At 33.3% G+C, this 14,884-nt stretch overlaps 1 protein-coding gene across 4 annotated transcripts in view; it reads right to left on the minus strand.

Annotated features, from left to right (window-relative positions):
* The window catches only part of hlk (hulk), a 266,967-nt gene that overhangs the window by 22,550 nt on the left and 229,533 nt on the right, over positions 1–14,884 (minus strand). For all 4 annotated transcript variants that reach the window (XM_081729126.1, XM_081729125.1, XM_081729128.1 and 1 more), the window contains 4 exons: positions 13,495–13,579; positions 10,789–10,920; positions 4,406–4,588; positions 1,105–1,245 (listed from right to left, as the gene is read on the minus strand). In XM_081729126.1, the coding sequence (XP_081585252.1) occupies positions 1,105–1,245; positions 4,406–4,588; positions 10,789–10,920; positions 13,495–13,579 (541 nt within the window). The remainder of the gene's footprint in view (positions 1–1,104; positions 1,246–4,405; positions 4,589–10,788; positions 10,921–13,494; positions 13,580–14,884) is intronic.

Here is a 14,884-nt window from a genome sequence, read left to right on the forward strand (position 1 = left end):
ATATACATCCTTAAAACTGTTGATGTTGATGACTAACATTGAACCACCTTTAAACTGCCATATATGCCCTGAGTTCCCACATATTCACTTCAACCTTGAATCGTCGAGAATAAACGTAAGACATAAATATCCCGAAATAATTGTTTCATTAAGAAAGAAAGAAAAAAAAAAAGAATTTACACACTCACTGTAAAAGTGCTAAATACCTAAATTCATAAAACGTCGAAACACTTATTTACAGCAATCATTTATTATTTTGACTCCAAATTGTTGCTCTAATTGGGATGTGTAAATATATTTCCTTAGTTCTAGAAAGTGAACTACCGGGAACTATTTACGTAAGAAAAATTAAAACTAAATATATTATAATAGACATCAAACAAGGAAACAGTTTCGTTGGATGAAGAAATACTAAATATTATTTCATCACACATCGGACAAGTAATCAATCTGGATGTATATTAATGAGAGGAAGGAAACAGCCGACAATCAACAAAAACTTATTTTTACACGCCAGTTCCTTTGCAGGTGCGAATTCGATAACACACAAAGAGTGAAAAAGTGAATGACTGGACCGAGACTCGAACCTAGGAGCTCCGGCATACCGTCCCGATGCATTAACGTAGTGCTTAACGCATCGGCACGGTATACAGGAGATCCCGAGTTAGACTCGTGGTCCAGTCATACACTTTTTCACTCTTTGTGTTTTAGTCAATTTGAATGTTAAGCAAATTCAATCATAAAGGCTACTTACAGAAAAAGACAGCATGTTTTAGTCAATTTGAATGTTAAGTTATGCAAATTCAATCATAAAGGCTACTTACAGAAAAAGATAGCATGTTTTAGTTAATTTGAATGCTTAGTTATGCAAATTCAATCATAAAGGCTATTTACGGAAAAAGACAGCATGTTTTAGTCAATTTGAATGTTGAGTTATGCAAATTCAATCATAAAGGCTATTTACAGAAAAAGACACCATGTTTTAGTCAATTTGAATGTTTAGTTATGCAAATTCAATCATAAAGGCTACTTACAGAAAAAGACACCATGTTTTAGTCAATTTGAATGTTTAGTTATGCAAATTCAATCATAAAGGCTACTTACAGAAAAAGACAGCAAGGAATGGAGATTGATCTAGAAGTCTTTCAAGCATTCGTGGATTAACATCTTCAATTTCGTCCTCCAATTCACGATTTTCATCGTCAATTAACCATTCAAGTACAGATTCTTCATTCTGTAGATCTCCTGTAGAATTAAAAGAAACATTTCCATTACTAAACTTTCTGTAAAAATAAACGATGAAGACTGGTGTTTAAATGTCATGTTATATCAAGATTGTCATGTTGTTCCATTTCAAACAAATCCTAAATATTCAAAAATATATGTTTATCACAAAACATGATATCTTATTGTTTTAAGATCATTAAAGGAAAAAAAAAATAGCTCATAAGTAGTGAGTAATTAAAAACCTGAAAAAATAAACTTAGATCTAAACATCAACATGAAAGTAAGAAACTGCTTTGAAAATTAAACAAATGAATAACACAAGAAGAGAAACGCTATGTTTTGTAATAAATTAATTTATTTAATTGCTACATCACCCGTCAATATGATGATTTCGGAGAACAGATTTTCCCATTAGTTTGAACGAATTCTAAATTATATTATTGCTTTTACCGTAGTTCCTAATTATGCTTTCTGCAAACATTAAGAGTTGCCTATTCTGAATGAAGCAACTTCAATGCACTTTATATTGAAATTATAATAGTGATTTGTATAAAGAGTACCGTATTGATCATTCCACATACAGAGAAGTGTGCTGCTTTGCGTATATGAATGTACAAAGAAAAATACACTTACTATGATTAGAAGAGTACTAGGTATTTATTTTATGTTGCTACTAAGGGTTGAATGATTCGTAGTAGTATTATTGCGAGTAGTAATAAAGGGAAGTCAAGCAGCAGGAGTGGATGTTGCACTCGAATCCCTGCCTGTTGAAGCATCAGCAAAGGTGCATATGTATAACCTTAATTATATTTATATACTAATTGGACGTTGTCTATTACTTGTAAAGCTTAATGACAATAAAATGTTCTATTCTAGGGCCACAGGGATCAATTCTAGGGTCACTTCTCTTTCTTCTTTATATAAATTATCTTTCTGAAAGTATTAACAGTTCATGTGTGACTTTATATGCAGATGATACAAATGTAATAGTTAGTGGGAAAGATGAAAGCGAATTAGCTTCAAACTGCCAAGCGGCAATGAACCAACTTTCAAGTTGGATGACTAAAAATGACCTAATTATTATTGCAAATAAAACATGTGCCTTAAATTTTCACAATGGTAAAAGCAATCAAGCCAATCCAATAATAAGAATAAATAATAAGACAGTTAAATATGTAGAAACTGCTACATTTCTTGGAGTTAAAATATCTAATAATTTCAACTGGGAACCACATATAGAACATGTAAGAAGTAAATTAAGCAAACTATGTTATGCAATTAGATGTGTAAGAGATAAGATTAATATAAAAACAGCTAAGTGTATATATATTACTCAAATTTTCATTCTATAATAAAATATGACTTGATGTTCTGGGGGAAATGCACCTAAAAGTATTGTTATCTTTAGGCTACAGAAGAAAGTGGTAAGAGTACTTGCAGGTGTAGAATGGAACTCTTCTTGCAGAAATATTTTTAAGGAACTTGAAATAATGACTCTTTTCTCAATGTATTTGTTCGAAGTATTAATGTATTTGGAAAAAGATGGTAGTGAATTTATTGTTAACAAAGACATTCACAGGTACAACACAAGAAGCAAATATGACATTCATTTGCATGCACATAGAACAAATATATACAATAAATCAGTTACGCACAAAGGTACACTATTATACAATCTACTTCCATCATGTATAAAAAATCAGATCTCTGTAAATAGCTTTACAGTGCAATTGTACTACTTGTCCCTTGTGACAGCTCGCTGCGCGCACGTGGTGCTCAATGCTGCGTTGCCAGCTTTTGCGTCGGGTATTGAAACACGAAATTATTCACTGCAAATAAATCTCAGTTTTATAAAATTAAATGACACAAAAGAGAACTAAAAAGAATACTCTCAATAACCAGCAGGTCCACTACTCAAGTCGACATTCGACTAAAACAATGTGCATTTGTTTATATTCAAACTGGCAACGTGCGAAAAAGGGTGGAATATTTACCACTGCAGAGCGAGAGAAATGAGCCACTATAATTGACTAAACGTGCTGTTGCCACAGAAACAGTCCTTCTTGGCTGATTGTTATGACCACGTGCAGGAAGGAAAAAAAAAAAAAAACAGAAGAAAGCAACTGTCACAAGCGACAAGTTGTATTAATTGAATTATAGATCCCAACTTAAAAGGTACTTGATAGAACAATGCTTTTACTCGGTTGAAGAATATGTACAAAATAATTCTTATGCGTAAAATTAAATGTATAGTAAGTTAATTAGTAAATCTATAATAATCCATATGTAATAATAGTATGTATGTTTATGTATACTGGTATATATATATATAAAACTGACATGTCCAATTTCGTTGTATGACGATGAACGGATGCAATAAATTATGATTATGATTATTCTAATATAGTAGTTTTTCTTATACATCTTGCAATAGTAGTTTAACTAATTTCTGATAAGTTATTTTGTTATGCATATGTATTCCCGTGAAAATCTATTTTTCATCTCCCTCAATTGCAAATACAGTGCCCGGCACTCGATAACCCGGCAGCCCGGATAATTCGGCCACATTCTGGTAGGACGATAAAACCCCGCGTGCTAGTTAGCTTTTTATTATAGACAGCTTTATGTCTTCATAAAATATTTTTTCTGAGATCTGTCTTATCAGATAAATTACTGTACAGTGTGTATTCATTAATTTTTATTTTAATGTATAGTAAAGACTCTGTGCCTTCATAAAGTATGTACTTTTCCTTTATTTAAGGGTAATTGGGCAGTTAATTCTCAAACAACTACAATACTTTATTTCCTGAGGAAACACTGGTACTTATTCTTTTTTAACCCCATTCCCGATAACCTTGCATTTTTAAAAATTCGGCCACCCTTTGGTCCATATTGGGCCGAGTTTTCGAAACTCTACTGTAATATAATTAAGACACTTAAAAATTGTTATAGGAACTTGAAGCGTCTTATTTCAAGAATTCAAAAAAGAAAAGAAAAAAAAGGAGAAAAGAAAAAAAAGGAGAAAAGAAAAAGGAAGAATAAGTACTACTCGAGTAATAATTTCATATTGAACAAATCCTATTTTCCATAATATTTCTAATTAGTGATTATATTTTTGTACATAGTATAAGCAATAGAGTCTGATCTAACAATCAAATTAGATTGCAGTTTCCATTACCTTCATAAAGAAGAGGATTTCCGTTACGGAAATAAATAAGAGCTGGGAATGTCTTGATGGAATAACGCTTAGCAAGTTGTGGATCCTGGATTTTTACCATATGAATACCATACAAGTCCAATTCGTCGTCAACATTCTCTAGTTCTTCAAGGATTTGATCACAGGTTCTACAATGCTGCTTATCTGTGAATTAGAACAGAAGAGAGAATGTCACCTATAAGCACCTATAAGATATGTTAAAGTCATTCTTCGTAGGTTATAATTCAAGGTTTCGTGTTTTAACCATTAAGAAAATATAAATTTAAAAAAAATAACAAATTATAAACTTATTTACTGTGATGGTATAATAAATGTAAACAGTACTAAAGTGATCATCAGTAAACAGCGGTTAATTATCATTTCATAGATTCTGTATTATAGTTTCAGCTAGTTGGAATGTAACTCATAAAGCTTACAAACTTTGATCTCAGACCTGTAATTAGAGAATGGTCAGATTGGGCTAAGCCCGACCAAACAGAGAGCCAGTACCCGATCTGTTGATTTCAATTTGTAGAATTGCCCATTTTTGATAAGTTTAATAAGACATGTTTTCTGAAAATGTATATATTTATTGCTTAAACCACACACTAATAAATAAATAAATAAATAAATAAATAAATAAATAAAAACCTGTAAATTTCAATGTTATTACATTTCTTGCTCAATGGCAGCATTAAGGTGGAGGTTGAAAATGCAACTTCTTGCACTCTCTTTCGAGTACTTATGTTTTGATATAAGTAAACATGTTCTTTTGTGATGTGTAGTAAAGCAGAGAGAGAAAAATAAAATCAAGTTTCCAGTTCACAATAATAATTAAATGGCACATTGCGCAGTTCGGATACGTGTTAACTTTTCATTCAATACAATTGTAACCGCTTCAGATGCTTTGTAGTTGTATTTGTTTACAAACGATTATCAGGATTCAGCTTCTCATTACAATCTGAACTTTTGAGACTAATAGAAGTTTTGTCAGTTACTGTCCCAGTAAGTAAGCACCTCCTTGGTAACTCTGAATTTGCCCTTAATTTTACTTAATTCTCTTTGTATATGGCTTTATTGAGTATAAATTCCAAGTCATGCTTGACAGGTGTGCCAATTTAAAGGCATTTTAAAGCTAACCTTATATTATGTACTATTGGCAAGTCTGAACCAAGCTTTAATCGAAGAACTAGCAAGTTTGCTATAGCCTACAGCAAGTTATGTCTGCAGCTGTGTAAATGCACGCTTGTGCAAGCCTACAGACTTATCCTTGAAAACTTGAGTAAGATTATTAAAAGTATGGCATGCTATTAGAAGTGTCTCTGGTTGATTCTCTAGATAATTCGGGCATATACTGATTAAGATATTTCTAGCATTTCTGTTGTTTATAAACCATGTTTACCCGAATAGAGAAACTTTGAAGCAGAGATAGCCATTTTGCAGTCGGGGCTCACTCGAGCACAGGTTTACTACTCTCAGTGGAGCTGAACCTAGCCTAGACTCGCATTCGATCGAGCTCGCTATTCTCCGTGAGACTCGCACTCGTTAGTTGCTTAGAAATAGTTAATCCTGGGTCCCCGTCAAGTACTGTATTCTTGACTGTTTCTAAACAATTCCTTTGGATAATTCAAACACGTACTGATTACGATCTTTTAAGTATTGTTGCTGTTTATAAGCCTTGCTCGCTCGAATAGAGAAATAACGAAGTAGAGTGCTTCTATGTGTGCAAAATGTCAGGAAACTTACTAAGTAAGATTTTGAACTATTATAAATGCCCAATATGCTCTCCTCTGGCACTCCTACATATACCTAGGCGATAGCCTATTTCTTGCCATGCATGACCTAGCATGTTATATGTAACAGTATAGATAGCATTGGTTCTATCCTTTAATTCTTGCCTTTAATTATCAACTGTACCCAGTTATGGAGAATACTAAACTCCATCTTTAACGTAGTACTAGAAAAAAAAATCACAAGGGAAATATCTGGAGAACATGGTGGCCATGTTAAAAGTTTAGCTTGTCCACTAACTCCGCAAGAACTACAAAACTACCACCTAGCGGCAGAAACAAGTGATGGACAGAAACTTGTTTAGTCATGTAACACTTAAATGCATTTCCATTAACTGTGTCAATCTCTCAGATCTAATGAAACAATGACAAAACTCCTACAATAATTTTGAAAAACCCTATACATATAATATGATGGTGCACTCATAAGTAGACATCGGATTTTTATGCAAATGCATCTTTTGTTTGCTTATATGCATCTCTGTTAAACTTGATAGGGGTTTCTAACTACAATAATACATCTCAAATTTGAAGTTTTATACTGCATATAAATGCATATTTTAAAGGTTAGAGCATATATTAGCGCTAAGAGCATATTCAGCATATTCTATGTTTTTATTTAAGATATATGTTTATAGCATGCAAAAATGTCTATGTAACAGAATGGCTTTTTGCATGGGATCATGAGGAATGCCTAGTTTATGGAGAAACAATATTGTTACAAACCAAGACAAACAAGAGATAAACTTGTTCCGAAATCCTGCAGATGTTTTTCTCACATCCCCCAGCTCTCCTTCGCTTTCTAGAAAAACAAGGCAGAAAAAAAAAAAAAAAAAAAAAACTGAGCGGTCATTCTCTTGTCGAAGGCGAAGGAAAGTTTAGAGGAAGGAATAATTGGTATTGGTACACTCCATCCTCCCTGCTCCTTCGCTCGCTCCCTGCCTAGTATATTTTCTTTATTTTATTGTCTCCGAAACACCATCTTAGACAAATGCTTTTCGGTGAAGAAGTAAGAAACAAACTATCCCACCCTTGGACAAAGTGGACAAGATGCGATACTCGGGTCAATGAACCTGCTGTGGAAATTTTCTTGCAATTTAGGCTACTGAGAGGGTATAGTTTGTTCAACTATGCCACCTTCTACGTATGGTGGCTCGTGCCATAAATAAGTCATCATATAATCATATGGAAAGAAAACTTCTGGAAAACACCCCTGTCCATTAAAGTTAGTTGTTTTTACATTGCATGATATCTGTTTCATATTCATATAAGCCATAGTACTGGAAACAAAGTAGAGACACAGTGGACGTTAAGACGTTGCGACCCCGCAAATGTGGGCAAAGAGGGATGGAGAAAGGAAGGGATGCTGTCGTAAAAATCAGCATGAGAACTTGAAAGAAATTTGCCGAACTGCTCCCGTGTTGACTGAACGCACTGTTGTGAGTTTACTTCGTTGTGAAATAGTTTTCACATCGTATTTGCGTTTACTCTAGTTTATTGTGTGCGTGTTGACTTTTGCTATAGTGTTACCGCATGGTTGAGTGGATTTACTGCAAGGTTAATTACGGGAAGGAGTAAATTTTCAAACACAAACTTTTTTTGTGTGTGTGTATAGTGGAAACATGTAGAAAATTCATGCTCGTGTGATTTTGTGCAAAGTAAATGCACTTTAAAATACATTCATGAAGAAAATACTAGATATGTGTTCCCACATCACTCACTGTGTACACTTTAATCTCGTAATCTGTGCTTGTTTTAAAATATTCTGAATTATATAAACTGTAAATATCACAACAATAAGTTCTGAAGAGGAACCACTGAAAGGTAAAGTACATTTTCAATGTTATATTTCAGCTACAAAACATCAGTCATAACTTTGTTGCATGTTTGAAAATGCTCTCTTTAATTGTATTGTTAGTGCAAGTGCATATTTTAATATATTTAACACCATAGTTGCATGTATTCCATGAATTTTAAGTGCACAAAAATCCGATGTCTACTCATAAGAGGATCATGTCACTATCATTGACATGAAAAAATAAAAATTGCACAAAATAATTTCTTCATGCTGTATATGAAGCTCACACCTAACGTCTTTGGATGAGATATATCTCTTTCGCAACAATGTTCAAAAATCACAACTCACTTGAGCAATAATTTCTGAATTTTTATGCGAAAACAATAACTGTTTCGGGTTTAAATTAAATTAGAACCAGTTTCATAATCTTGTGAAATGTGTCACGAAACTGGAACTTTTATTTTATGAAACATGTAACCAATTACAAAGAATGTGTAAAGTAAGCACGTATTTACAAGGAAATTTATTTTAAGGGGCTTCTTGGTTCCGTATTCACTTTTTTCATTATCACACAAATGAACGAGCTATTTTAAAATTTCTTACCATAATTGCTTAGTAATTAAAAAAAATGCTATTTATTATAATATCTCTGACAAGAACGTTCTTACTACCTACTAGTACGACATGTTAGACTCAATTATGGTTGAACTTGACTCAATTATGGCTTAAATATGACGTCGTAAGTTCAGATGTCTAACTGTTCAAAGTGAAAAATATTTACAATATTAAATAGTAATTAGTAAGTACTAAAAATTACGGACGGAAATTATAAGATTATTCTTTAAATTTTGCGAAATTTTGAAAAATGTGAGAAAAGCAGCGGCGGAACGACAGATTACCTTAATCTTTTGGGAGAGCCTGACCCAAAACGATGCCCGATCAAATCTTCAAACTGGCTACAGCCGTCTTTGGTTTACGTATTAAGTAATTTTAATACAGTGACACTTTTTTTTAAGCTGATAAGCACGTAAATTTCATTGTCATAAGCAGCACCAAATCAACATGATTTTGGGGCGCCGGCAAAAACAATGAAGTCTTTATCATATTTCATAATGTTCAATAACAATAATGTGCCCATTTACTTTGAGTTGATTTTGAAAACCCAACTAATTCTATAGATGGATACGAAAACAACACTCAAAATAAAAATATGACAAAAATTCAGCCCTCACCGACATACTTCTCCATAGCAAAACTAACATTATAGAGTTACTTTTCTGTATCTTGATATGGCAAAATCAAGAATTAGGTCATCACAGATAAATATTTTGAATATTTCATGTTCAATGCTCATTAAACTTAGATGATTTAACCTTAACTGCGTCACGCTGTTTAATAATTCGTTTTTGTTGTGACTTCCTTTTGGAAAACGAACGTTCACCGCAGGGACTGAAAGAAAAGTCCGACGTACCAAATCATATTAATGTTAATTTCATAAAAGTGAATAACTCATAAATTAGCAATAAAATGAAAGAAGTATCAATAGCATTTTTTGTTTACTCAGGCTACTTCTAACGGAAATTTGAAAACGATAATCGGAAAAACTAAATTAAGGTTTTAACGTAATTCTAAATTCCGTTAACTAAGGTTTTAACGTTTTAACGTAATTCCTCATAGTAATTTCATAACATGCTTTTCATCAAATAATATTGTAATGTATCACGTGCTTGTGTTTACAAACATTCTACACGTGCTCCTGTTTATAAACAACAACCACAGGCACCTTACAATGAAGTACTCACTTTACGATGGAGTAATGTATCTTACGTTGGAGTACTACAAGTTGCAGACAACAGAGACTACAGTGACACCAGGGATGAGATGACGACGAGGGAACACCAATGCCACTACCTCACCTGGAGTATTACATAACGGAGAGGATTCCATGGACAGGCAACAGTCTCAGTTGGTCAAATTCCCTTTCTGGGCTTGCAGTGGAGCCTAGGAAGACCTACCCTAACCCAAAGCTTTAGCTTGCAGTGAAGCTAACGGTTCCTTCTCCTCTTGGCTTGCAGTGGAGCCTTGTGGGAGACTTACCACCTCTCTTTTTGCTTTCAGTGGAGCACCGAGAATCCTATCACAACCCAGCCTGGCTTGCAGTGTAGCCTTGTCGGAATCCTACCCCCCCCCCCCCTTCTGCTTGGAGCAGAGAGTGATACACTTCTTCATGTAGTTCGTTACTGAGGAATTCTTCCCGAAACCGTCAGATCGAAGGGACAGCCATTCCAATCTTACATTAGAGAATGTACACCATTGTAATATTTCTGAGAAAATATTGTTCATAGTGGATTTTTATAATAAACCGATAGTGAGAAAAGATTCCGGACCTATAATTTTACTCTACCAAGCTCTATCTATCCCTATACAGGGAGAACGTTACATGGTGGAGGCGCCGGTTATTGATGCTGGTACCTCTCCTGGTAAGGGCTATGTAATATTTTAACCTGTCCATGTCAAGCACCACCAAATTTTACTTGCTTTATCTTTTAAATAATAACAAAAAGAAAGTGAGGGCCCCGGCCATTGCTGGGTTTACCGTTACATTAAAATGTCCCTGTTCATAAGCGTTCTTTATAATTTCACTTATACAATTAAGCTTTTTACTCTTTTGTGATAAGTTATATGAACGTCTAGTGGAAAACGCAGCTGTACAGAAGAATTTATTGGAAAAGTAAAGAATAAAGAATGTAAAGCATTATAAACCTTATAATACGTACAGAAATAAACAGCCAGATAATGTGTATCTTCTATCATAGTTTCTAACATATGACGCGTAATAAGTTCAATTCTGTCCTCAGTCTTTTGTTGGATTAGCCATTGTAGTACTTCCTCTTCTTCCGCCAGGTCCCCTAGAAGAAGAATAACATTTTAGAAGATATTTTTTTCCAGTTACTAAATGTTAATCATATTAGCAACATAACTAGTTGAACCTGCGCTGTCTACTCAGCACATCGTTCTGTTATAACCATGAATCTCCTTCCCACTGTGCATGTCTCTTTACTCACATAAGTAAAGGATAAGAGACTCACAAGGGAAGTGTTGCTATGTATAAATGTTGGAGTGAGTTTGTATTAAATTTGTAGAAGTAACACGATATCAAGTGGAAATATATATATATATATATATATATAATAAATCCATATCCGTCCGAGTACGCATCATTGCGTCTCTTGAAGCCATTGAAGAAGCCAGTATGCAATGCCAGGTTTTGCCATTCAGATTTAAGCAGAGCGCCTGCAATGTCCGTCAAACTGCCATACGCAACTTTCCTACTGGTTGCCTAACACCGTAGTTTCGGCCTGCAACAATAGTAATCTTATGGGCTCAAAACGGCCCATAAAATGTTGAATAGAAAAATAACGACACGGTTTTTGAAAATTTGAATGAGAACTGGACAATCTACACAAAATTTTGAATCCACCAGCGAAAACAGTACGTTTCTAGCACTTGTGGTTTTCGAGATCTCATTGTCGAAAGTATTGGGGACAAACATATAAACCTAGCATTTTAATATATAGATTTTAAAGCTTTAATAAGTTTATATTGAAAAAACTAATAAAAGCTGAATTTGAAAAAAAAATGTCGGCGTTATTAATCTTTTAACTATGAATACCAGAAACTTAAAATTAATTATTAAAGCACGATTCTGATAAGTAGTAAGCTTACAATTAGCCTTTCTTAAAATTATTTTTTGATTTAGTAACATTTTTCTTTTAATTATTAGTCAGTTAGTGTTAGGTATGTTTACTTTTTGTATCTAAAAAAAGCAACGCATTACTACAACTAACTCTACAATCAACTACAATTAACCAATGAGAAAGTCGATATAACTATCTTTTCATCATTAACCTTTATTTGGCTTATACCACTATATCAAGACACTCATCTACCATTCTACACTTTTAATTAAACAGGAAAGTGGGAGGAAACGGGAGAACCTCGAGAAAACCCACGAGCATGGTGTTTGTCCAGCACAAAGTCCACACGGCGCGAGCTGGGATCGAACCAGGGACCCCAAGAACCGGAAGTGAATGGGGTCCCTAGTTCGATCCCAGCTCGCGCCGTGTGGACTTTGCGGTGGACAAACACCGTGCTCGTGGGTTTTCTATGGGTTCTCCCGTTTCCTCCAACTTTCTTCATTCCACCATTTCATTCATTTCTCATCATCATCGTCTCCTTTAGCCTAACCGGCATAACCGTGGGACGTAAAACTGAAGATTTCATTTCATTTTCATTTCAGGAACTTTCCTGTATCCCAAAACTATTCTAGTAACTTCAGCCACACTTGGCATAATCATAAAACTAAAACCTACGTACATAAACAACAACTTAGCTACACTCTTCATTTGTTTTTACAATTGATATACCAACTCCTAACACTTTGTCTGATTCAACATACAAAAAGTTTGTCCGGTTATTTACACACCGAACAGTTAGTTGCAGATTTTTGCAATATTTTTAGTGTCTCACTCTAAAACTAAAGCGTCGTAAAATATGAGCTTAAATATTCTTATGAACGCACCAGGAATGCTTAAAATGAAGAATTTTCAATGAGTTTACATGAAATCATATTATTTGAATTAGTTCATTTGAAACACAGTACCTTCTTAAGGAAGAATACTATTTGCTAATTTTACAACCCCTGAACTTGTATACATCTTCACGAAAGCTGAAAATGCTCGTTACTTGCTTTAAAATTCCGGCAGTTCAGTTGTACGTCGTTAAACGAGAGCAACGTACTTTGTAATTAAATGTTTTCATTACTGTCTTAGGAAAAGAATATTCGATTCTGGGAAGGAGGTTATGTAGTTTAGATCCCATATTTAAGACTATGTCTATTATAGCAGTGATCCTTTATATAAAAATGGCTGTAAAACTCAATACAACTAATTGGACGCACCTTACACACTGTAGGCATTGGTAAGAATAAAGAAAAAAATACTGTTAAGGATTGAAACAGGACAGGAAAACTATTGACTATTATTTCCGCATTCATGTCTCTTCTTCGAATGTAACTTACTAGCACTTTCCTCATTGACGCTAACTGGCTAATACTTTCCTTTCTGTCATTACAGATTGAAGGCTAGAACATAAAGTCACCATAACAGAGAATGGATAATATATTTATTACAGAATCAATAGTGTTGGATGTCGTTGTAAGCTACAACTAATTCTTTTCTAATTTGTAAAAAAATTGATATATCTTAAAGTTAAGTTTCTTTTTTAGACAGAATATCTAAGGTATATAAACACATTTTCTAATTCTATTCGATTGTTTACAAAAAAAAAAAAAAAAAAAAAAGTTAAAAAAGAAAGAAAAAGAAAAAGAAAATTCGACTTGTACATTAGTAAAATTAAAAGAAATAACGGGATTTTGAAGCATTTTACTGATTTTCTTAAAAGTATTAGTATGCTGCACTCACCTTCAAAAACACTTGGAACTTCATTTTCAAAGTACACAAGGGAAGGGTAGTCTCTTACACCATAACTCTCTGCAGTCTTGAAGTCCTGAAAGCAGGATGCCCAAAGGCATCAGTGTTTTTCCATTTTTTTAAAAAATTTATTAATGTAAGCAATAGTTCATGCACTTATGTAAGTGTGAGCAAAAAATTGCCGTAGTTTTCTTTTTTCGTTAAATTTCATTAATTTTAAAGAACAAAAATATGCTTATTTCATACTGTTTCCAAGAGAATTTATTTAAATTTGAAAATATTGTCATTATCATGCACACAACTATTGTTTGCTTGCTCATTGTTTCTAAAAACATGGTATTGCTTATTTAGCGAGTATGAATTCCCTGACATCTTCAGGTCTTCCAGATCACAGTTTACAAAATTCCAAGTCTATATATAATGTAAAAGGCAACTATATTTTTCCCGAGCAAGGAGTTCCTAAACTATTATTTTGTACAATGTGGGTGTATATATATATATATATATATATATATATATATATATATATATATATATATATATATATATATGTGTGTGTGTGTGTGTGTGCGTGCATGTGCGCGTGCGTGAGTGCGTGTGTGTGTGTGTGTGTGTGTGTGTGTAGGTACAGATGTTTTGCAAAACAAACTAGTTTTTTATGAAATATCTCCTACCAAATACCCTGGTAATCAAAAAGGGAATTTGGGAAAGGGAATATAAAAATTCATATTTCAAATTCCCTAACTTTTAGAGTTTTTTCAGGTTTTCATGGAATTTTCTGACTTTTCCATTATTTTTTAAGAATAAGCTGAATTTCCTGACTTCTATAGGTTTTCTAGATCAGTGGGAATCCAGTAAGAAATACTTTTCTACAAATTTTGGAGCTCAAAATATTGGTAACAAGGTTTGAATAATAATTTTAATTTTAATTAATGATATTAATTTTACTGTTTGTTATAGCCTTAGAAAGGGGCTAAAGAAAGAACACAACATAAGTGGACTTTAGTAGACCCCTACTTATTTCTGATTTCCAATAGTTTCTGATTTGAAATTATTTTCTTCACATTTTCACATTTATGACAAAATTTTTAACATTTTATTTATTATTATTATTATTATTATTATTATTATTATTATTATTATTATTATTATTATTATTATTATTATTATTATTATTTTACATTTATAACAATAATTCTACATTATAAAATTGAAAGTGACTATGTTTGTGACTCCTAATCCCTTGAACCACTCGACCGATCTCGATCAAATTTTCAACATAGATGAGGTTCGGACCTGGGATAGTTTTTATCGTATCATTTTGACGGTGCAACTTAAGGAAGGGAGAAATATTTAAAAATGATCGAAAATGACCAATATT

The sequence above is a fragment of the Thermobia domestica genome, chromosome 10 (genome assembly GCF_964235325.1).
Source record: "Thermobia domestica chromosome 10, izTheDome1.hap1.1, whole genome shotgun sequence".
Lineage (NCBI taxonomy): Eukaryota > Metazoa > Arthropoda > Insecta > Zygentoma > Lepismatidae > Thermobia > Thermobia domestica.